This window comes from Sturnira hondurensis, unplaced genomic scaffold (assembly GCF_014824575.4).
Source record: "Sturnira hondurensis isolate 20B ecotype Veracruz unplaced genomic scaffold, ASM1482457v3 Scaffold0021354, whole genome shotgun sequence".
NCBI lineage: Eukaryota > Metazoa > Chordata > Mammalia > Chiroptera > Phyllostomidae > Sturnira > Sturnira hondurensis.
In genome coordinates, this window is record NW_028093985.1 from 3511720 (window position 1) to 3536705 (window position 24986).

A 24986-nucleotide genomic window follows, 5' to 3' on the forward strand; every position below is an offset into this window, starting at 1 on the left:
AGACACAATCACTTGGGAGGCCATCATGGAAGGACTGTGGGAAGGGGGGCGCTGCGACAAAGAGGGAGTGATGGACCCTCACCCGCCAGCTTTGACGAAGCCCAAGTCCCCATGTACTCTGGGAGAAGGGCTTCCTGGCTCTAATCCACTTAAGCCTGAAGACCTGTGACAGGGGAAGACGGTGCAACCTTTCACCAGCTAGCGCAGGCCTGGGTAATCTGGCAAGATAAAGAATTCTTAACAATCCTGTGAGACCTGCTTTGCTGAGAATGCTTTTAGTTAAATGATAAAGGCCCAAGCAGAACGTTGAGTTTATGTTCCCAAAGTTCTGTAGCCTTTTAGCTGACAGACCCTGACTTGGGAGATGCCCTAGAGGTTCTTTGTATACCATCTATTGTTTACTGCCTGACAATGATTAATAAGTTGTACCTGAACTCCTGTGCAAAAAAACTAATAAAAGGCTGTCTAAGGAAGGGTCAGTGCATGCTCTCTTTCCCTGAGAGAGAGTTGCCAGGCTGCTCCAAGCCACTCTCCCCTTGACCTTGAGAGGGTGGCCAGGCTGTTGAGAGGCTCTCCCTGCCTTGAGGGAGTAGCCATGCCAGCCCTTTTTTGCCTCGGAACTGGGTAGTGCATGTGAATTTGTCTCTTGTCTCATTCATGACGCCACGGGCACTGCTGGTCGGTGCACGCGTCACTTGCTCCCAACCCTATAGCTCCAGAAATCACCTGGCCTTTCCAGGGGACAGAGACAGGAGCAGCCGGAAGAAGTTATAGGTAAATTTGGCTACATCTTTTGAATCTCCATGGAAACTCCCATCCAGTGATCAAAAATAAGTACTCTGACTACAAGGGGCGACACAGAAAGGTGTGGCCTCAGAGGCCATTCATATATTTCCTGAATATTTATAAGAATTTTGTGGTACAGTGTTGGATTGGTTTCAGCTGCAGATATATGGAAACTGGTGTTGGTTTAAAGGATCTATATAGGAAGTTGCTAGAGATCAAAATGCAAAGAAGCTTTTTTTTGGAAGTGTTGGGAGTAATGATCATGAGTTTGAGAAGACATATCCTCTTATGTGAACCTGAGAGCAGTATTTAACAGCCTTAGAGTCAACAAATCTATTGGCTGCAGTGTGTAAGGGAAGAGCTAACCCTGCCTACACTAGGTCCACAGCTTCATGTTCATTGCTGGCTGTTTCAGCACTTTCTACCTTATGACAACATTCTTTTTCCCTCTCAGATCTCTGCTTATTCAGGCACCTGCTGGTTTTCCCCTTCTGCTGGTGTTCTGCTGAGTTCTTTACCCCAGCAGAAGGGGAAATGTGTGGCGTCCACTTGTGCACAGGCCCTGGGCGCTGTGTGCTGGGTTCCACCGGCCTCCTTCCCTCAGAGTCTACCCAGGGCAACATCTCTGGGATCCCCGTGGGAATGGATGGTCAGGTGGGACTTTGGGGGCCAATTTAATGACTATTTATAGAAATTATTGCTGAATCTGGTACCTTGTCAAATTTACAACCCTGGCAGTAAACTTAAAAATGAAAAATAATTTCTAATAAAAAATTGGTACTCCTCAGGCTTATTCACATGCAAAAAAATTTAAATGAACTGAATTAAAACATACTAGGTTACATATACATTAGGGAATAAAAGAAAAAAGGAGCAGGAATTCTGGGGCCTCCTTATTTTTGTTAATTAGGAAAGGGAATCAGGATCCTGAGCTGGGAAGGCATTGTGACCTGTCTAGGACCCCAAATCTGGGGCTCTGACACCAGGCTCCACTGTTCTTCTGGCGGAAACGTCTTCCTGTCTCCTCGCCTCCCCAGTGAGGAGGGGCCGTCCTATGAGGTTGCACTGGGTCATGGCCTATCCATTAAAAAGGGTTGGGTGCCTAAAACTGAAATAAGACATGATAGGAAACTATATTTAAAAACATATTTTTGAAATTCCTGTTGGGTGCTGTGTATTTTCCTCATGTTCTAGGGTGGGAGAAAAGATCTGTATCTCATTTTACAGTTACTTATCTTTCTTTATGTTATTTTTGATATGTTCTTAAGATATTGGGAGCAGCTTTCTATTTACTAGAGGAGGTGCGGCCCGATTCATGAATTGTTGAATAAAGCCAATTAAATGTTTAATTTTATTTATTTATTTATTCATTCATTCAGTCAGTCTTAATACTATTATAGATGTCCCCCATTTTCTCCACCTTTGCCCCCCATCCCCAGCCTTCACCACATTGTTGCCTGTGTCCATGGGCTATGCATATATGCATACATGTTCTTTGGCTACTCTCTTACAGTCCTCCCCTCTGAGATCTGTCAGTCTGTCCCATGCATCTATGCCTCTGGCCCTGTTTTGTTCGTCAGTTTATTTTATTTATTAGATTCCACATGTGAATGAGATCACCTGGTATTTGTTTTCTCTAACTGGCTTATTTTGCTTAGCATAATAATCTCTAGGTACATCCATATTGTTGCAAAGGGTAAGAGTTTCTTTTTTCCACCCATGTAGTATTCTATTATATAAATGTACCACGGCTTTTTTATCCATGAATCTACTGATGGGCACTTGGGCTGCTTCAGATCTTGGCTGTTGTAAATAGCACTGGTATAAACATAGAAGTGCATAGGTTCTTTCTGATTGGTGTTTTGGGATTCTTAGAATAAATTCCCAGGAGTGGGATCGCTGGGCCAAATGGCAGTTCCATTTTTAATTTTTTGAGGAAACTCCATAAGATTACTCCATAGTAATCTTAACTTTAAAAAAAAGATATATATTACTTTATGCTATTTTGTATGTTTATAAAATATAGATTACTTTGTATAATTTGGCTTTAATTTTTTGTTGTTGTTTTGATGATAACTTTTTAAAAGGGCATCCAAAGTTTAAAGTAACAACTGTTTTTTGGCAAGGAAAGATGCTTCAGTTGTGATAACTTCCCATTTCCTGCCAGATGAGAATTTCTTTTGGGTGGATATCATTTTGTTTGGATATACAGAAATGCTAGACTGCAGAGCAAGGGTAAAACAATAAGGCCATTTTAAAGTTGAACAGACTCTCTGATACTTCTAGTAGTATTTTCCCCCAAATTATTAAATATATATGAGTTAGAATGCTTTCTGTTATGAGTGAAAAAATCAGCTTAATCTAGATTAAGCAATAAAGATATTTTTTAACTCCTAACTAAAGAGTTCGAGGGTATATCTTGCTAGCTTCAGGCATGGCTGGATCTAGCTCTTCCCCCCCGCCCCCCCATCTCTTGGCTATCTCTGTGTTGGCATTATTGATAGGCCACAAGCTGGGAAAGATGGCTGCTAGCAGCCTCAAGTTTATATTCTTATGGAGCTTTTTATGGATTTTAATTCATAAGAAAGAAGACTTCTCATCATCTAATGCTCATATAGAAATCTCAGGAACAACTCTTTTTGGCCTTGCTGGTATCATATGCCCAACCCAGGACCAATCACTGTAACGTGCATGGGTTATGTGACCACTTCATGGGGCAGGAGAGGCCTGGCCACTGACAGCACATTGAAGGGCTGGGAATATAGGCCTCACTGGCAGCCTGTCTGGCTCAAGAATGAAGATTTAGTGGAACTTTTTGGTGCCAGTTGTTTCTCTAGCCTCTGTGTATGCATAAATATGGAGCTGATCCCCATAGACATTTTTTTTTGCCATTTATTATTTCAGCATTTTTCTTTCCTTTTTCTTCTGGTTTCTGGGAAATCATGAGCTGTATCTCGAGTTAACAGTGACCACAGTCTTTTCATTACCCACCTTAGCAGGAGATCAGATGACAAATCTCAAACTCAGGGACCTTCTTATACAGAGGCTTGTGTCTTGTTTTTCACATCTCACACATCTTGCTAAGCTTTTAGCTAAAAACACACCAAGCCGATTTGAGTTTTCTTTAGCTGAAAAAAATATTTCTGCCTCCATTCTGCTGCCCCAACTTCCTTCTTCTCCTTTTAAATATGTTGAGTTAGAAAATTTAAGTTTCTATGCATCTTTTACTTTTGTTGATGACAGTTTGGCTGTTACAAATGCAATCTCCATTTGCAATGTGGAAAATTGGAGAAATTATGATAATCAGAAAATTCTGCACTGAACTTTCCTTCCCCCCAAATCACACCTGAACATCCCTCTTAAGCTGTGTTCTCATAATGCCTAATTTCTTGATTCCATTTCACATAGGCCATTCTCAAGAGTTTTTCTCTTGATTCTTCGTGAATGGTGGAGATAAACATATGAGTAAGCAAGCAAGGCCTGATAAAGGAGCGGTGGTTAAAAGGTCGTGTTTGAATGGCCATGTAAATATTGAGCCCTGGGAAATTTCTGCTTCAGACATTTTTGTCAAAAAGGCAAGGCTTAATGTGTGATATGCAGGTGTCTGAGGCAGGTCGGGCATGTAATAAAATACTTGAGTGAAAGAACTATTCAATAAACACAGGAAATTGGTAAAATGGTTGCATTTGAAAGGGAAACTTGTCTGGCTGTGAGATGACACCTTCCCAGCTGCTGGAGAGGGCCATTTTCTGAGCAGTGTTTCCCCCAGTGATTGTGGGCTGATGGGGAACTCCCAAAGTTTGGAGGAATAGCTCAGAACTGGATCTGGCATAGGGTTAGAGAAATTGTTACCACTCTCCCCAGGAAGGGCCCAGAATGCTATGACCAGAAACACCATCTTGGCTTCCTCATCATCCTCAAAACACTGCCTACCTTGTCAGGTGTCTTGCTTGTTCAATAAGTGTGTAATATACACTGGAGGCTTATGATTGATTTTCAGAAGGGAAGGACACTATTATTTTTGGCCCCTGAAAGGGGCCATGTCCAAATGATAGAAAAACTTATCTTCCTTGAGCTGCATACTTCAGAAAAGGACAAGTTGAGTTGGACTTTTATTTATTTATTTTTTGACTTTTATTTCTTTAAAGAATAAGAGGAAGGGGAATGACAGTATATATTTTGGTGATGACATTTTGGTCACCAGTGGAGTTCTTTAGTTGTTACTACCATCAGAGAAAATCATGGAATATCCAGATTGTCAAATGAACCCACTTTTGCAGTGGATTGCCCAGATTGTCAATTTTTGACCCATAAATGATTTGGAAATTAATAGACTACCTGGGTTTCCTTTCTCACTGCAGTCCTCTCACCGCACTCCTCTCCTTTCTTCCCCTGAGGTCTGTTGGAGGCTCAGCCCCGCCTGACTGTGGAGGGAAACCCCAAATGGGCATCTGTATCTACGTCACATCATCGATTATTTTCTTAAGACAAATTCCTGGGTGTGAAATTGTAGGTCAGAGAGTTCTGTACTTTTTAAAATGTTTTGGGGTACATTGCTAAATTTTTTTTCAGTTTACCTTCATAGAACTTATATGGAATTACTTTTATTTTTCTACTTTTTACTATCAAATTAGCAGCAAAGATTTAACAAAAAGTATGGAGAGTGTTTTTCTATTAGTTCCAACAGCAATGTATTTTCATTTAAAACTTTAAAATATTATAAATTTCACTTGAAACTGTGGATAATGTGGCCCACAGCCTGGATCACAGCTTTAACCAAACGAAACCTCCCAGAAGCCCCATTGCAGCCTGACCAGAGAAAGGGCGTGTTCTTTGCGCAGCGGACTCTGCCTGAGTGTGTCTGTGCTGCAGGAGGGGAACACAGCCCTGCGCCGTGCAGTGAAGCGTGGTCACAGCTCTGTGGTGCGGTTGTTGCTCCCCGACTGGGAAGGGTGAATGAGACCAATGAGGTATGTGGAGGTGCTTGTCACAGTTGGGCATGGGGCTCAGAAGCGGAAGGAAGGGTGGCAGGGGTAACTTTTGAGAAAGGAATGAGAAGGAAACAAAGATGTTCATGTCACAGGGTGTGAAATGTGATGTTGAAAGATTCCTACTTGTTTCTTTTTTTTTTAAAGATTTTATTTATTTATCTTTAGAGGGGAAGGGAAGGAGAGAGGGAGAGAAACATCAATGTATGGTTGCCTTTCATGCGTCCCCTGCTGGGAGTTGGCCTGCAGGGAACTGGCCTGCAACCCAGGCATGTGCCCTGACTGAGAATCGAACCGTTATCGCCTGAGTCGCATGCCCGCGCTCAATTCACTGAGCTACACCAGCCAGGGCTGATTCCTACTTACTTCTTTTAAGTAACCTATAGCAATTCATTTGTTAATCCATTTATTTATTCACTCATTCATCAAAAAATATTTACTATGTATGCTATGCTAGGTAGAGTATATATACTTATTCTAGAAACCTATAGGGCAGGAAGGGTGTGATAAAATAATATATTGGGCTGAATTATATAATAGATATCTATACAGTTTACTGTGGAGACACTGAGGAAACTGTGTTTCAGAAATCACCCAGGCTTCATGAGGAGGTAATATAATGACCTCCTTATCTAGGTCCATTTAGATAGACATTGGTAGGAGGAGGTTTGAGGGGAATGCAAGCAAGCACAGAGTATTTCAGACAAAGGAAGAAGAGCCCATATAAAGAAATGGAGGCATGAAAGAGCATGGTGTGTCCTGGGGATTACAAGTTCAGTGGGGAACAAAGAAAGGACAAGTGGGCCAGGAAAGGTGGGAGCAGAGAGGGCCAAGGCAGAGAGGTGAGGAAAGGCTACACCTACCAGGCTGGGGGTTGGCTTTGACCTGTTGGCAGCAGAAGGGTTTGAAGCAGCAAAGAAGGATGGGATCCATCTTGGGCGCAGGCAGGTAACTCACTGTCACAGTGCCTGGAGAGGTTGCGGGGTGGGGGTTCCCATTCAGGTGACTGTGCAGATGGCTAAAGCAAGAGCTGTGGAAAGAGCTCTGGAAAGGCTCGCATTGAGCCACGCGTGGGCTGCAAACAGGATGAGGTGATAAGTGGAAGCAGGGGCCACGGGAATTAGGACCAGAGATTAGGGAGAGGGAGGGCTTTCTGACCTCCAGCTTTCTGGCTTGGACTGTTGGGGTGGTGGGGTACCCATCCCTAACTGTGGAGCACAGGGGAGGAGCAGGTGAGCAAGGGCTATAGTAAGGGTTTAGATGGGTTCACTTTGAAGTGCCTGGGGCGGGGCAGTGGGGGATATTCAGGTGGAGAGAGGTGGGGAGAGATAAACTGGCTCTGTGGTTCAGTGGAGAATAGGAGGTAAAAACTGGGTCTGAGGTTCAGTGGGGAGGCTATGCCTATGGAGGTAGATTCGGGTCATTCACTCTGGATAGTCCGTCACTTTTTAACCTTTGGGTCAATGAGTTTTGGGTTGGTTCTCTGGAAACTCAGATGAGTGGAGTCTTCTTGGACTTTAATGTTCTGATAAATTCTAAACTTGGCACCTCTCCTGAGAGATACTATAAGGAATATTGTATATTAATCATGTAATTTAAGACACCATTGATTTTAAGGCACATCATTATTTTATATAATACTAAAAAAATAATCCTGCCAATTAAACTAGGACACAAAAAACCCTTTCTTGTCTCTTAGAATACATTGTACTTATTGAAAGAGTTTTTTTTAGACTTTTATATTTTTTATTATGCATATGTAAAGGAACAAATAAATTAAGTATTCCTGTACTTCACATATTGAGTCTTATTCTTCTAAATCCCTTTCTTACTCAGAGTCATGAGGTCCTTGCTTTTCCAAACAAAATATTGTCCTCTGTGTCATCAAAGGGTGCCCCACTATTGTTTCTGACATTGTCTTCTAAGCCAGGGACAGCCATTCTGCACATAATGAGCAATGACAGCTGTGTCACACCCGCTGCCTGGTCAACAGAGTTTGTGAGATGGGTCCTGATCTCAGATAGGTTAACATATGAAAGAACATGTGACTTAGAACCGGTGGTGTGTGGTCATAAAAACAGCAACTGTGGGTAACATAATGGAAACTGAAGGCTATGCAAGTGAGCATGTGTGATACCTGGGACAAGAGTATTCCCTTTGGGCCAGGGAAGCCCATCAGCCTGAGCTGATGCTTTGCTGGACCTGGGCATACTGAAGTGAAAAGCAGGGCTTTGACTGCTGGTCCTGGCTCCATCACTCTTCCAGCTGGCTGATCTTGGGCATGTTACCTAGGCCCTTTCAGCCTCAATCTCCTCACCTGTAAAATAGTCTGATGAGGCCAGTGTGAGCTTTAAATGGAAAGGCTGTGTCACACATGTGGTAAGTGTGCAGCAAGTGGTATCTGCTGTTATTATGGTGTTGTCTGGGTGCAATGAATGGGACTGTGGTTATTGTTGGTGTCAGTGGCGTATGCTGTTACCACTTCCATTATTTTCTCTTCCAGTTTCCAGGAGAATATAAGCCAGGCTTTTAGCTGAGGATCCTGGCCAAAAATAGAGCCTCCATTTGTTTTGTTTTGTGTGTGTGAGTTCACTCTTTTCTGACCATCTGGCATGATGATCAGGTTTAATTGATTTAACTCAATTAAAGAAGACCCCAGGAACTTGGTCTTTTTGAATGAAAGTCAGGGCCAATGTTTTAGAAACTCAAAATGAACATGAATCACCCTGGGTATATCACAGGCGTGACTTGCATTCACAAGTCAATACAGAGATCGAGTCCTGTAGTCACAGGATTTAAAGTCTTCATCGTGCTTGCCCTGTTCTAATGCTTTACCATTGGAATGTGTGCATTTGGGTTTCATCCACCTTTTAGCTATTTTCGAGTTAGGGCACATTGGAGAGAACTCATAACATCCAACAAAGTGTAATTAAAGATTGTGAGAAGATTCATTTGCACAAAGTGAAGTGTCTGTTGATATTACTAGCCTTTTGGTTAAGGCCCACAATATTCATAGAGGTTCGGGCTGCCTCTGCTTCTCAATAGAAGCTGAACAGGGCAGCTGGAGTGACCCATGTGAATATGCGCTAGAACAGCTGTGTCCAAATATTTGCTGGTAGCCAACTTGTACCAGTAAAGAAAGTTTGTGTATGTTCCTATCACATATACATTTATGATTAAATAAATATGTTATAAAACATAGGCCATAAATAGGCATCTTAAAATTTTGAGATAAGCATAAATATAAATAGCAGTTCTCATATTTTCCCTGCACTGGAAGGATTGTCCTGTGTACATCTGATGTGTTTTTCTGCCAGTTTCCTTTGAGTTCCTATGCATTTACACATTGTAGTGGTTGCCCTAAATTCATTTAGTTTGTTACATATTTAGTTAGTTTATTTCAGTTTTTCTTTGTTTTATGCTATCATGAACCTCTTTGTACATACCTTAGTGTGAATTTCTCACTGTTTCTTTTTGGTATATTCTTAGAGGTAGGATTGTTGGATCACAGATATGAACGTTTATTAGGCTCTTAATATGTTAAAGATGTAAATTCTTTCCTTCACATTTTTGCAAATATTTTTCCACTGGGGTTTGCTTTTTGGCATCTCTTTTCCTGGAAAAATGAGAAGGTAGATTATGAAGAGAAATTCCATTGTAACAGATGGCTGTCGCAGGCACTCAGGTAAAACTGCCTGGGATACAATTTTTCCCTCTTGTCGGAATGGGAATATTGGTCCCTGGCTCTTGCATCCCTGTCAGCATGACTGTTTATATCTAAATAGCTACAAGCGAAACCTTGTGAATGTATGCTAATGCAATTGTTAAGGATGTTTTTCTTAGCATCCCATGGGGGAAATGTTTGGGGAGTGAGGAATTCTGCATTCCTTCCCAATATTTATAGGAAAGAATCCACACAAGGAGGGGAAAATATCCAAATAGCTGTTCTGTGTGAGGCCAGTTTCTTCTTTTCCCTCTATGTTCTGGCCTAATCCAAACTCGCTTTGTCCTGCTAGTGTTGATCGGGAATTTCAGGAAACTTAATTACCAAGACAGCATATTACTTTTTTTTAGTGACATATACAACATTTTAAATCAGTTTTAAAGGTTAAAGCTATACTTGGTGCGAGTGTACTTCTATTTTTGTATGTTTCACTGCATCATAATTCCTTATTTCTGCGATTATCTTTCTTAACAATCTGTTACCATCTGGTGGGTAGGGTCTGTGTCCTATTTGTCTTTCCAGTCCCAGTGCCCAGTAGTATCTAAGAGGTGTCTGGATAGTAGGTGTCTAATAAATGTTTGCTGGATAAATTGGTGAAGGTTCAGAGGGAAGGTTAAGAATTGATACAAGGTGGAGGGGAAGTCTGAAAGGAGGCTGTATAACCAAATGGTTAAGAATGCAGGTTTTGGAGCCAAACAGCTGGACTTGCATCCCAGTTTTGCCACTTTTCAGCTGAGGCTCAGTTTCCATATCCGTAAAAAGAGGGTAATATTAATCCTGACCTCAGGGGGCTATTATGCAATTGAACTGTGCCAAAGCATATAGCCTTGGCAGTGTATGCTGGCACATAGATGCTTAATAAGCACTATCCATTATTAAGAGTTATACACAAAAGGTATAGAGAAAGCACATTGTTTCTCAAGTAATTTCATTCCATGCCAAGAGGTAATTAATTTTAACATATTTCCTTTTGTTAGAATGGAGAAACGCCATTCTTCCTAGCTGCTGCAGGAGGCCGTGAAGAATGCAGCCAAGTGCTGCTGGCAGCAGGAAGTGACATCAACATTGCAGATAAAGTACGTGCTGCACACGGCCTTCACTCGCACAGTGAGGGGGACTCAGGACGCTCCCTGGGGAACGCGGGCCTGTGCCGATCCACTGCTTGGGCTTTTGTAGAATTCATGTTTATAATTTGTTTGGTTTGGGATAAGAATCAATGACTTATATCTGATATTCCCTAATTAATGTCTCCTCAAAAGCAATGCTGTCCTCCCTATTTATTTGGGGAAGGAATAATTGAAAATGGGGCAAAAGGAGCAGATAGTTGTTATTTCTCAAATAGGGAGACACTCTTCTGCTTTGTTTTTCCCCTAGCAACTAGTGCATACCTGGCTTATTCACAGTAGGTATTGCAAAAAATATGTATATATACATAAAAAATAAAGTCCCAGCACTCAGTCCAGGGCCTAGAGAAAACAGAATGGCGGCTTTTTCTAAAAACTTCGGTGCTCAGATCCTTTGACACCTACCTTCATTTTTTTTTTGAGATGAGAAAACTTGAATTCAGAAAAGTTGAGAAACTCATCCAGTGTCATGCAACTAATTACTGGCAGTACAGATTCAAGCTGAGTGCCTGAGCTTTTAACCACTGCTATGGCCTTGTCTTCAGATGGTTTTATGTTCTTTTTCTGTTTTTTTTCTAATTAGTTTTGTATTATAATGACAATACAAAAAGTTTTGAAGAGTACCAAAGGGTATATGATGGCAAGTGTCTTATTCCACCTCCACATCTCAATTTAACCTCTTCAGAATTAACATTATTAACCGATGATTTAATCTTACAAGGAAAATGTGATTAAACGCATGTGCATATACACACTGGCACCACCTCAGTGGTAGACATATATGTTGCTCTGTACCTTGTTTTTTTTTTTTTAAGATTTTATTTTTTATTTTTAGAGAGAGGGGAAGAAAGGGAGAAAAAGAGGGAGAGAAACATTGATGTGAGAGAGAAACATCTCAAATGCACTAGAGACCGAACCTGCAACCCAGGCATGTGCCCTGACCAAGGATTTGAACCGGTGACCTTTCGATTTGTGGGATGACGCCCAACCAATTGAGCCACACCAGCCAGGGCCTTGTTTTTGTTTTAATTGCCAATATCTCTTGGAGATCGTTCCTTATCAGCACAATGTGTAAACAATTCTTCTTCAGAAGTGTTAAAGAATAAAGTCCCAACCAATAATGCTTTATATACTTGTATTCTGCTGGCAGTAGTATACATTTGTTTAATCCTCCTGAAAAGCAGTTTGTCACTTTCCTTTCACCCACTTTTGAGAAATTATTTTAGGGGAATACTATGAAAGGGGGAAAACCTTCATGCACTAACAGAGATGTTAGTTTCCTCCAATAGTCAAGAATTAGGTACAACCTGTATGTGCAGCAAATGGTAGGGGAAAGGCTGAATAAAAATTTGCTTCACCTGTTTCATGGAAAATTGTGTACCATTAAAATATTAATGATAAATACTAAATATATTACAATATAGAAAAATATTCATGATAGAACACTAATGGAAAAATAGTATGTGTTTATACATATATTTTCATCATATACAATTTATATATACATGGACAGGATTGTGAGAGTGTGAAAAATACAGATAGGGTAAAGTGAGTCACACTGGTGTTGCAAGGTTACTTATGCAATAAGTGAGCATGAAGTCAAGAATTCATGGGGCCCGGGAAATATTCAGAATGTGTACTGTCCCACCCTTCTGGACTTAATTATTCGGCCCTCAGAGGTGTTTTGCTTTGTAATATCTTTTACAAGCTCTCTTCTCTTCACCTGTCTAAGACTACAGACTCCATGTTGTCTGTATCTTTATGGTCTTGGCTTCACGTCGGCAGCCTGGACATTGTCCTGAGTCTGTTTTTCAGCTCTTTTGTTATCTTGAGGTTTCTCACTGAGTTCATTAGCATATTTTCTGGAACTACAGCCTCAGCTCCTATTGGCCACAACACCTGTCTCTGCCCAATCTAGTGAGGACCCCAGGGAAAGAGGCTGTGTGAAACAAGAGGCCAGCCTCCTGGACACACATATTACTCAGGGGATACACCAGACTCGTTTTGCTTTCACATCTGTAGGTGATTACTGTGTTTGATTGTGGAAGTGCTCCACCTGCTGACATTGGTTAGTCTTGGTCTCCAGGAGATCGCTTCTGTGTCCCCACCCCCAACCAAATGGGGTGGTAAAGGGTTGAGTCATTCCTGAGGAGGTCATTGAGGTAGTTTATGGATTTAGCTGATGGTAGAGAGTTCCTCCATTAGTGTCGGGTGGAGAGACTGCTGAGGCTTCTGGGCAGTAGACTCTCTTCAGGGCCTACTATCTGCCCAGGTCCAGCGAAGACATTTGTAGATGGTAAGAATTCATATTTCTGGAGACCCTATCTTCACCTTATTAAACCTGTTTAAATTTTCCCGTTTTTCAAGTTAAACAATTTTTTTTTTGCTGAAAATAATTTTTAAAGGATTTTTTATTTGTGCTTTCATCATTGCTTGGATATGATATACCCTCCTAATTTCTGATTGACTAATTTCTTAGGCCTTTGTTTGTACTTTGAATTTCAGGAAAGTGAAAAACTTTAACCTACAAATTGTTTACAAATGTAATGTATATTTTATGAATATTATATTTAACTATCAATGAAGTATGAATATGTCACTTAAATATTTATTTAATTTCTTTTGGTATCTTGGAAACATTTTTTTTAAGATTTTAAATATTTCTTTGGCTCTAAAAAGTCTGTGGGCCCTGTGCACTGAGCCTGTGGTACCTCATGGATAAAATGCTGCAGAATCCCACAGATGTGCCTGCTACAGGGTCCCTGGCATCGGGTTCTTCACAAACTTGTTTCTGCTTCACATCCCCTTACTGGGGGCCCTTCTTACCATTCTGATCTCACTCTAAATGTCACCCTATCCAAGGAGACTCTCTTGATTACTTGCAGGAAAGTAGTCTTCCGGTTCTGTTTTCACTTGTGACTGTAGTACTTATCACCAGTTGACATTATTCATGTAATAATACCTATAATATAATAAACTTATTCTAAATCTACTGATTTAATGAACTACCAATCTACAAATCTATAGCTCAATTTGTTGTTCAGGCCCCTGGAATGTAATACCAGAGGTTTTGTCAATCTGGTCAAAACCCTGGGACATAATAAATGTTCAATCAGTATTTTCTTGTGAAATGATTAAGGTGATAATTACAGTTACCATACACATTTACCAGCTCATTTACTATCCCAGTGTTTCTGTGGTTTGAGAGAAAGAGCTAGGACGGGGTGACTGGCTACAGGGATATCTATGGCCTGGTCCTCGGAACCTGTGAGTGTGTTACGTTACATGGCAAAGGGGAATTTAGGTTGCAGATGGAATTTATGTTGTTCATCCTCGGACCTTAAATGAGCTTATCCTGGATTACCCAGCCAAGCCTAATGTAATTACAAGGGTCCTTTAAAGTGTCAGAGGGAGGCAGGCAAGGTCAGAGGCGGGCAACCTGAGAAGGACTCAGTGCACCCATGCCAGCTTAGAAGTTGGAAGGAAGGGGCTATGAGCCAGGGGGTATGGGTAGCTTCTGTAAACTCGAAAAGGCAAATAAATGGAGTCTCCTGAAAGCCTCCAAAAAGGCCTTCATTTTACCTTAGTGAGGCCCATGTAAGACTTCTGATTTCTGACTTCCAGCCAAGAGGGAGGTGTATGTAGATATGCTTTACTTCCTTGCACAACCAAAAGGAGGACAACAACCAATTTAATAACAAAAAAACCCAGAAGTGACAGAAAAATCGAACTCTATGGAAGTCTGACAACCAAAGAGTTAAAGAACAAGCATTCATCCAGACTGGTAGGAGGAGTGGAGGTGGGCAGCTGGGGCAGAGAGGACATGCAGTAAGGCAGTGGCTGGAGGATGTAGAGTTCAGATGTCAGACGCAGAGTTCAAAAAACTGGTAATCAGGATGCTCACAGAAATGATTGAATGTAGTTGCAAAATAAAAAAGTGAAGGCTATACAAAGTGAAATAAAGGAAAATATACAGGGAACCAACAGTGAAGGGAAGGAAACTGGGACTCAAATCAATGATTTGGAACAAAAAGAAGAAATAAAAGTTCAACCAGGATAGTATAAAGAAACAAGAATTCAAAAAAATGAGGAGAGGCTTAGAACCTCTGGGACAACTTTAAATGTTAACATCTGAGTCATAGGGGTGCCAGAAGGAGAAGAGGAACAGCAAGAAATTGAAAACTTATTTGAACAAATAATGAAGGAAGACTTCCCTAATCTGGCAAAGGAAATAGACATGCAAGTCCAGGAAGCTCAGAGAGTCCCAAAGAAGTTGGACCCAAGGAGGAGCAGATCAAGACACATCATGATTAAATTACCCAAGATTAAAGATTAGGAAAGAATCTTAAAAGCAACAAGAGAAAAAGATACAGTTACTTACAAAGGAGCTCCCATAGACTATCAGCTGATTTCTCAAAAGAAACCTTGTAGGGAAGAAAGGGCTGGAAAGAAGTGTTCAAAGTCATGAAAGGCAGGGACCTACATCCAAGATTACTCTATCCCGTAAAGCTATCATTTAGAATGAAAGGGCAGATAAAGTGCTTCCCAGATACGGTCAAGTTAAAGGAGTTCATATATGAAATGTTAAAGGGACTTATCTAAGAAAAAGAAGATAAAAAAATATGAACAGTAAAATGACAAAAAACTCACAACTGTCAACAACTGAACCTCAAAAACAAAAACAAACTAAGCAAACAACTAGAACAGGAACAGATTCACAGAAATGGAGATCACATGCAGGGTTATCAGTGGGCAGGGGGAGGGAGGAGAATGAGGGAAAAGGTACAGGGAATAAGAAGCATAATTGGTAGGTACAAAATAGACTAAGAATAGTATGGGAAAGGAGAAGCCAAAGAAATTATCTGTATGACCCATGGACATGAGCTAACATGGTGTGGGGAATGCTGCTGGGAGGGGGATTCAGGGCAGAGAGGTTAAAAGGGAGAAAAAAATTGGGACAACTGTAGTAGTATAATCAATAAAATATAATTTTTAAAAAGATTTTATTTATTTTTAGACAGAGGGGAAGAGTGGGAGAAAGAGAGGGACAGAAACATCAATGTGTTGTTGCTTGTCATGTGTCCCCCAACTGGGGACCTAGCCTGCAACCCAGGCATGTGCCCTGACTGGGAATCTAACTAGTAATCCTTCGGTTTCCAGGCTGTCGCTCAATCTACCAAGCCACACAAGTTAGAGCTCAATAAAAAATAATTTAAAAAAAGATTTGTGACCTCTAGACCAGACAGGTAATATATTTATACTGTTTAAGCCACTAAGTTTGTGGCAATTTGTTATTAACAGCAATAGAAAACTAATATAGGTGGTAATATCATTTTTAACTGAGGAAGACAAAGTGGCCCATATTTGAGTGGCACCTTCTCCAAGGTGATAAAGGTATTTCGTATCAGCTCAACTAGATTCCAGTTGGTCAGAATATGTATTATCCCTGTAGGCCTTTGTTTCACTTATCTATTGCTTCATAACAAACCAACCCCAAAGTGAAGTGGCATAAAACAATGTTACAGGTATTATGTTCTGTGGTTCTGAGGGTTGACTGGGCCAGCTGGGAGATTCTTACTTTAGGTCTGCTATGTGGTTGCAGTCAGTCGCCAGCCAGGCCTTTAGTCATTTGAAGCCGTAACTGAGGTGGAGGTCCACGGTGGCTCACTCACATGCCTGGCAGCCAAGGCCAGCTCTCAGCTGGGGTTCTGGAGCAAAGGACCAACATGTGGTGTCTCCACATGCCTTGGCCTTCTCACAGCATGGCACCTGGCTTCCACGCAATAGGGAGCAGAAGCTGCCAGGCCAGGCAGGGGCCACACCTGGAACTGGCACACTGTCACTTCTGCCATGTTCTAGGGGTTAAAGCAGTTACTGGGACCACACAGATTCAGAGGGGTGAAGAAATAAACTCCACTGCTTGATGGGGGAGTGGCAGGGTCACACTGCAGAAGAGCATGTGGGATGGGAGATACTTGTGCACCCTTTTTGGGAAAACATAATATCCTACAGCATCCTTATTTGGAGGACCTGAAAATACTTTGTAGTGATCTTACAATGAGTTCATCAACAACTATTCATTGATCTTGTATTATTGCAAGGCTCCTGCTAGGCCTTTTGGAGGATGGCAGGATCAGTAAAAGCAGGCCCTGATGTGAAACACTTTGGCACCTGGTGAGGACACTGACTGAAGACACTGAGCACAGGGAGCTGTAGGGCGCAGCTGCTGGCCGTGAAGGAGAGGAGGTGCTAGAGGATTTGAGAAAAGGGGCCATGAGGGAACACTGCACGTAGGTAGCAATCCTGCTAAGCTATGGCAAAGGGGAGAGCTGCTAGCAAACAGTCAGGGAGGCAGGAGACTGCTGGGGCTTTTCTTGGGACCAAGTCAGCTATTTTAGCTCAGGGAGGGGGGTTGTAGGGTGTATAGACTTGTCTCTAGTCTACTTTGCACTTCCTAGACAAGAGGTATCTAGTCCTAGGTATGTATCACCTAGGACTCTGACTCTTTCTTGGGAGACACTTAGAAGCAACCAAAGGCCCATGCCCTGCAAACACATTGGATTTTCTTTATTAAATAGTTGTACTACTTCATTGTGTTATTTGATCGCCATGTGATCAACCAGAAAGCATGCTGGATTCTAACAGGAATCTCTCTGTGCCCTCTCCCCCTGTCTTGCAGCTCAATGTCAGTGCTGTGCAGATAGCCACCCAGGATGGCCATGCATCGCTCGTCAGCTTTCTTCTCAGTGAACGTTGATCTGCACCAGAATGGGGAAGTGAGTCTATTCTAATAACTCAGGCTTTGATCCTCTCGCTGGGAGGCGGGCTGGGCTGGGAGATGCTCCTGGCAGATATGCGGTGGGGATGAGGTGTTCACAAAGGAGGAATTCTTCCTGGGAAGGCCAACTGACTTCTTTGGGCGGCTGAGTCTTAATCTTGAGAAATAAAATCCGAGGGTTGAATTTTAGAAAGTCATTGAAGTTCCTGAACAAAATGAAATCTGTGCGCTTTAAATATTTATATTCGCTGTAATAAAACTTTATCATGTGTCTAGAGATGCCATTATTCTTGGATTAAACTTATCAGTCTGGGAAAATGATGAAGCTGCTGTCCATAGGAATGAGAATGATTATTTTTACCCCCTTCACTGAACAATCTTGTTTTTCTTTTGAAAAGCAATCCTTTATGCTGATTTAGGTCTTCTGAAGTTTAAATTGGCTCTGGTAAAATTTACAAAAGTTCTCTGTGCTGGAATTAGATGGGAAACATCCCTCTATTTTTCACTCTGTTTTCATTTCTCCTGGGAGAATATTATTTCCTCCGATCTTGCTTAGCCATTACTGTTTCTTGTATGAACTCAAGAGAAGGGATGTGATTTGAATCATGACTGGTAGCTTTCAGAGAATGGCGTCAAGGGAACTGGCCCTGAACTCTCCTGGTTGGTCCACAGATGCTTCCTGTGTCTCAGGAGGCGCTGGGCCCCAGCAAGGCTGGTGGTCCCAGCAGGAAGGACACTGCCCACTTCCTGAGAGGAGGGATGCCTACTCTTCCTTCCTCCCTTCTCCCCCTCCCTCCTTCTTCCCTCTCTTCCTCGCCCCCTTCCTTCCTTCTTTCCTTCTATGCTTAGTGTGTCAAGAGAGATGGTCTTCCTGAGCGGAGGGGTCCTGCACAGAAAGCCTTCCCCTCACATTGCCCACTCCAGCCCCGTCTGTCTCCCATTTCCTTTGCTCACCCTCAGACAACCTGATTTACATAGGCATCCTACGTGCCCCTTCTTCTCCTCTTCCTCTGTGTGCTGCTGACACACTTGCCAACTCACTACCTCTCTCTTCTGTCAATCTACCCCTGTTTTCTGGGAAGGAGCCTGATGCAATATTGGCATCAGGAAGATCTGGGTTCAAATCCTGCCTCAGCCACTTTCTCACTCCAATGCCTAGTGGAGGTTATTTAATATCTCTGTGCCTCATAAACCACTCAGGGAATAGAAAACCTAACTGCTAGGGTTATTGTGAATGGAAAGTATTTAATACAGAGTACTGTTGGGGAAGTGAGTATACTAACTATCATTATAAGAATACATTGGATGCAAGTAACTGATGTGTATAAACAGCTATTCCACTCGAGCACCACTGCCTCCGTTCTTGCCCATGCTCACACACACCTGCCTTCCCTCTCTCCACTCACTTTGCTTTCAGCTCAGCGACCCTTCACCAGTCTCACTGGATCTTCTGCCCTTGTTCTTTCACACCTGTACCCGCCTAAGTCCTCTCCACTGGATGCCTCTCACCTCACTCTCCCTCACAGCTCTGTTCTTCCCCTCCCCCACTTTCAGCTGCCTTTTTTTGCCCTGGAAACATGTTTTCTCTCGTGCCTTCAGGGGCTGGTGGCAGCTGGGTAAGAGTGAGGCAGCAGGAGGCCAAGTGTGTTCCTGGAGGTGGGCACTGCTGCCCAGAGGGCTGGGTAAGAAGCACGAGGTGGAGATGAGCGATAGCGTGGGGTTGTGGCCGGAAAACAGGAATTTTAGCCACAAACAAGAAGGAAGGGGGAGCAGGTTGCAAGTGTGCGGTGAATACATCAAGGCAGGACTCCATGTAGGTTGGAGGGCTGAGCACAAGAATGGTGCCCCTGGGTGAGTGGGGAGAGCTTGAGATCAAATCAATTCAGGAAATGCTAAGTGTGATTGCTGTTTCCTCTTGGTGGCTCTTTCCACTGCACGGTAGCTCTCTGAAGGCTCTGAGAAGTCCTGCAGTTATGCCTATTAACTGCTTTCTTATCCTTCATATTTGAGCTCGCATGTCAGTTCTTAAGGAAAGCCTTTATTGACCTCCAGAATGAGGTTGGCCCTCTGCCAAACCCCGACATGTGCTCTCATACTACTCTCTACTTTTCCTTTAAAGCACTTATCAGAATTTGTAATTGTGTGTGTGTATACATATATAGTGACTAAAAACAGTTAATAGTTGCTTACCACACTGGATTGGAAGACTTCTGAGAATGGGCCATGCTGCCACTCAGTCCCCAGCCTGGCCCACAGCAGGTGCTCAGTGTACAGTTCTAGAATGAGTGAAGGGAGAAACTGATTGCTGGTGAGCAGGTTTGCTGCGTAGCGTTGGTATGGAAATGACAGCTGGACACTTACCTTCAGTTCTCAGCAGAGTATCAGGAAGTATCTGCTGAAATGAGTTGCTTTTGATCTGAATGATGAAGCCAGAATATTTTGGATTTGAAGTTGTCATTTCTTCCTGCAGCCTAAGGAGTCTCCTCTTCATTTAGCTGTTATCAACAACCATGTCGCTGTAGTAAATAGCTTATTAAGTGCATAGCATGACACTGGCATCTTAAATCAAGTAAGTCAAGCAAGTCAGCACCTGGAGTGTCTATTTTCTTATATGCTTCAACTCAGTGTGTGTTTAGGGGTAGTTTTGATCAAATTCAAGGTGCTTTAAAATTTCTTGGGAAGAATGTGCATGTTCTTTTTCTTCTTATTCCTTTGTTTTTCTGTAACCTGAAAATAAATACTGTGTCTTTTTCAAATGTACAACTGGGATTCACCCAGTGCATTCATTTAACAGGCCCAGCACTTCTGATAAGCAATAGTTCAGAGGTACATTGCCAGAAGCTCTTTAGGTGAAAAGCCACTTGCCCTGTATGAAATGTTGTACCTGGGGGAGCCCTCACCTCTAGAAGGAAGCTTTGTTTCTATATTATATTATAGACAATAAATGTGTCTTCTTTTAGCCCAGAGGCAAAATCTTGCTATAAAAAATCACCATGAATGCAATCCACTGGAGCAGAATCATATTCCTCATAACCAGTATCTGTCGGCGGCTGGAAATGGCAATGGTGGAAGACTAAAAAGGATGGGGAGGGGCACTCTTGGCATCAGGGCCTTCTGCTCTGGCCCTGCTGCCCTGGCCCATTGGGCTGCCCCTTCCAGGAGCTGGAGGGAGGGACTGGGAGGAGAAAGTCTCAGAGAGGAGCCTTTCAGGAATCTTGAGGACAGAGACCTCTGGGCTCCTCCTGCCTTTGTCTGCCTCTTCCCAGAGAAGCCTCAGCAGTGCCCTCTGGCGGGGGGACCAGCCAGGCCAGGTGGTCTGGTCATCATAACCGGCTGTGTAACACTCTGCTTCTCCTTTGTCCAACCAGAGCACCGACTCAAATCTTTGCAGTCTTCTCCTGTGAGGTCATTTGTGCCTTGAGCTGAATGGAGACTTACTTCCCCTTTGGTCCTTTCCTTCCCCAGGGCCTTCCTCCTCCCCTCATCGTTTACCATCCCAAATGTTTGAGGAAAGAAAAACTCATGTCATTAAATACAATCATGTGTTCAAAAAATGTTAATGCCCCCAGCCTTTCCTCATGGGCAGACTCTTTGCTACACACACAGACAGAACACAGATGTGATTTTGGTTTCACCACAACTGGCTAAGTCCACTCCACAGACTACCCTCCAGTTACAGAGCTAGACTTCTTCATTGGTGGACCAGGAACACACTAAATGTATAAAAATAAGAAAACAAGCCCTGGCTGGTGTAGCTCAGTGGATTGAGCATGGGCCTCGAACCACACAATTGCAGTTTGGTTCCTGGTTGGGGCACATGCCTGGTTTGCAGGCCAGTTCCCAGCAGGGGACTCATGAGAGGAACCATACATTGATATTTCTCTCTTTCTCTCCTTCCCTTCCCCTCTAAAGATAAATAAATAACAATCTTAAAGAAAGTTAAAAAAATAAGAAAACAAGATGACAACTTGTAATTTGTTTGTAATCCCCCCCAAAAGAGAACTCTTGTTAACACTTTGATGCATTTTCATGCCTTCTAGACTTACAACACTATTGTCACATGAAATTTCATTGGCATTTGATGTATTACACTTGTGTCTCTATTCCGTGTTAGTACAGACCTTCGATAGGTTTGTCAGTGTAAATGTAATAATGTCTTGGATGATAAGCCCCCCGAGGGGCACACTGCCAGCCAAAGGGGGTCTTTAGTAAGTGCTTTTCTACTTCAGTTATGCTAACATCCTAAGCAAATTGTCCCTGTGCTCTGGTCGGAAGAGGATGGGCTAGATGCTATTGCCCAGCTGTGTGTCCCTGGGGAAGTTGCTTCCTCTGTCTGGTTTGGGGGTTGGGCTGTATCATAACCAATGTTTTTTCTGTCCTAATAGTTTAGAAGTGTTTCACATGAGCATTAGTCTGGATGAGGGGTTACGATGGATGATTTCTTGAGATTTCATGTAATTCGTTGAAATACTCTCATTCTCTTGATAGGGAAATTATTATTCCAGAAAAAAATTGAAGTCTTATAGTTCTATATATATTACAATGCAGGAAATTTACAAAATATAAAAGAATGGAGAAGGCAATAAAAATAACCTCTGATCCCTCCATCTAGATATTATCATTTTTAAACATTATTGATGTATTTTCTTTTTAAAAAAGATTTATTTACTTATTTTTAGAGAGGTGAAGGGAGGGAGAAAGAGAGGGGGAGAAACTTTAATGTGTAGTCACCTCTCACGTGCCCCCTACTGGGGACCTGGCCTGCAACCCAGGAATGTGCCCGAGACTGGGAATCAAACCAGTGACCTTTGGGTCCACAGTCCAGCACTCAATCCATTGTGCCACACCAGCCAGGGCTATTTTCTTATGTATATTGAGTTTTATATATATAAACATTCAGCCATGTAAATGAAAAATAGAGACAATTATTGAAGAAGATACAAGGTACAAGAAACATTGTACACAGGACAATGATGCCTTAGTGCCCTTCTAAGTAGGCACCTTGGGACCTCACATAGTTCTCCCAATCATCATCAGCTGTCCTATCAGATTTTCCTGAATCTCATCAACAGTCTCTTCCCCTTCAAAGGTGATTTTAGTTTTGAGAAAAGCTGGAAGTTCCAGAGCACCAAATCTGGGCTGTAGCGGGGCTGAGTCACCTGGGTGACGCGATGTTTCTCCAAAAAACTCTGCATCTGATTTGATGCATGAGCAGGTGTGTTGTCATGATGAAACTGCCAGTACCAGTTGCCTATAGCTGTGGACTTCTAACTCATCCAATTAGTTTTTGTGGAGGAATGTTTGAGCTTAATGCAAAAGTTGACGCATATTTGTTGTTCTACTTGCAAAGTCATTTTCAATGCAATGGCCACACAGTACACGTGATCACTCAACAGAATCTACCACTCCCACTGACTGGTACACTGAAGTTGTCATTGTTCACATGTGCATTCCAGTCCTCTCCTTGGCTGCCAGGTTACATAGATGTCATGCAAACTGTTCTTGTTATGTTAACAATGGTATGTGTTTATAATATATATATATATATATATATATAGAGAGAGAGAGAGAGAGAGAGAGAGAAATAGCTTGGCTAAATACAGTGTCAGTTCCTTGTTTCCCAAGACTTTTAATGTTAAATAAGTATTTTTTCATTTAAAAAATAACCTTTGAAACCAGTTTTTATTATGACAAAATACACATAACATAAAATTTACCATCTTAACTATTTTTAAGAGTGCAGTTTAGAATTGTTAATTACATTCACACTATTCTGCAACCAATCTCTAGAACTTTTCATCTTGCGAAACTGAAATTTTGTGAACCACCACCCGTTTTCTCGTCCACACCACCCCAACCCCTGGCAACCGCCATTCACCTTTGTCTCTAGATATGTCTCATGTAAGTATAACCATACAGTATTTGCCCTTTTGTGACTGGTTTATTTCACTTAGCTTTATGTCCTCAAGGTTCATTCATGTTGTGCATGTGTCAGAATTTCATTCCTTTTTAAGGCTGAGTGGTGTTTATTGTATGAATGTACCGCATTTTATTTTTCCATCCGTGAAGGGACATTTGGGTGGCTCGCTCCCCTTGGCTGCTGCGTAGACTTGTTTGATGAAGTAGTGCCGGCTCAGCGGTCGGAGCGGAGTGAGATGACTGCTGCTGTCCTGACTTCACCGAAAGGTGCCCACGCAGGAGACCACTGTGGGACAGCTCTGTTAGGGGCTCGCACACACACTGTATTTTCAGTCCTCACGTCTCCTCTGTGAGGCGGACAAAGTAATCCCCATTTTCAAGACAAGATTTGAGAGGTTTAATGACAGCAGGACGCACACATAGTAAAAGCCTGGCTTCAAACCCAAACCCAAGGCTCAAACCCAGTAGGCCCGTAGGTTGTCCAATGGTTTCCTGGAACTGGCAGCAAAGGCAGCTTCCACGACTCGCAGCTTTTCCTGCCCTCGTCTCCCGCACACCAGTCATCAGCTCAGCGCATCCCTAATTCCTAGAGCAAGCCTGAATCCATCCTGCTCTATTTCAGAATCATCTATTTTATATCTTTAGGACCTGAAGTAGTGACGTGCTATTCTACTTATCTCTGTATGTCAGTTTTTTAAAATTAACTTTACATTTTTTTCTGATCATAAAAGTAATACAAGCCCTCTGCGGACAATCTGGAAAACATAGAACATCTTGAGGAAAACACAATAACCCGTGATTCATCACCTAGGTGGAATCCCACCAGTTAACTTCTGATAGCATTTAGCATTAGTATTAACATTTAGTGTTAGTATTTTCCAATGCTTTCTCTTTGTACTTTATTCTACTTTCTCATGAATACATCACAACCCCAGAGAAGTTTTGTGGGTAGATAATCTAGGTAGCAGTGGCAGGGAATTCACGTTGGGTCCCCTGTGCTAGTGGACTGGCTATTCCGGTAAACGCCATTAATGTTACCACTAGGCTTTGTTTTCAGAACAAAAGCCCGCAGTTTACTAGACCTCAGGACTTGACTTTCCTAGATTTCCATTCTCCTCCCTCTTTCTTCTCAGGGTCTGGAATATAGCTAGCACCAAATACATATTTAATTAATGAATAAAAGCTGCTTTTTCTATATGCTCCTACAATTTTTACCAAAGATAAGTGACTGTTTCTAAAACTGAATTAAGATCTAATGGATAAAAGGAGCCAAGATTTGGTGTAAATTGGACTTTTCAGAAGCCTGTTCTCTGGGCCTGAGACTTACGTCACAAGGCCCTGGAGGCCTTTTACCCTCAATGGCTTCAGTATTTAGATTTCCACCCCAGCACACACTCCCGGGCAAGGTTTCCTGGGAGCCTGGAAACTCTGGCTCTCAGAAGGCTGCTTTCCCAAAATAGACTAATTACGATGACGCAAATGGCTTTACAAGCCAGAATTTAAACAGTGTACAATTAGAGACTTAGTAAATGCCTGCAAAATGCAGTTCTTCCTAATTTCATTACTGTCTCTTTTGATTAGAAGCTGATTACATTCAGCCTTAATTTTCAGGCTCACCTCGGTCTTAATGCCTGAATTAACAGCCGAATCACTTGGGTTGGTGGGAA

The 24986-nt window shown here is 42.2% G+C and overlaps 1 protein-coding gene across 1 annotated transcript in view; it reads left to right on the top strand.

Moving 5' to 3' along the window:
• The window catches only part of ANKDD1B (ankyrin repeat and death domain containing 1B), a 50547-nt gene that overhangs the window by 18851 nt on the left and 6710 nt on the right, over positions 1-24986 (top strand). The window contains 8 exon segments of the mRNA XM_037032398.1: positions 4787-4884; positions 4991-4994; positions 5662-5734; positions 5737-5756; positions 17302-17369; positions 17371-17398; positions 19871-19969; positions 23415-23607. Coding sequence (XP_036888293.1) covers positions 4787-4884; positions 4991-4994; positions 5662-5734; positions 5737-5756; positions 17302-17369; positions 17371-17398; positions 19871-19969; positions 23415-23607 — 583 coding nt within the window.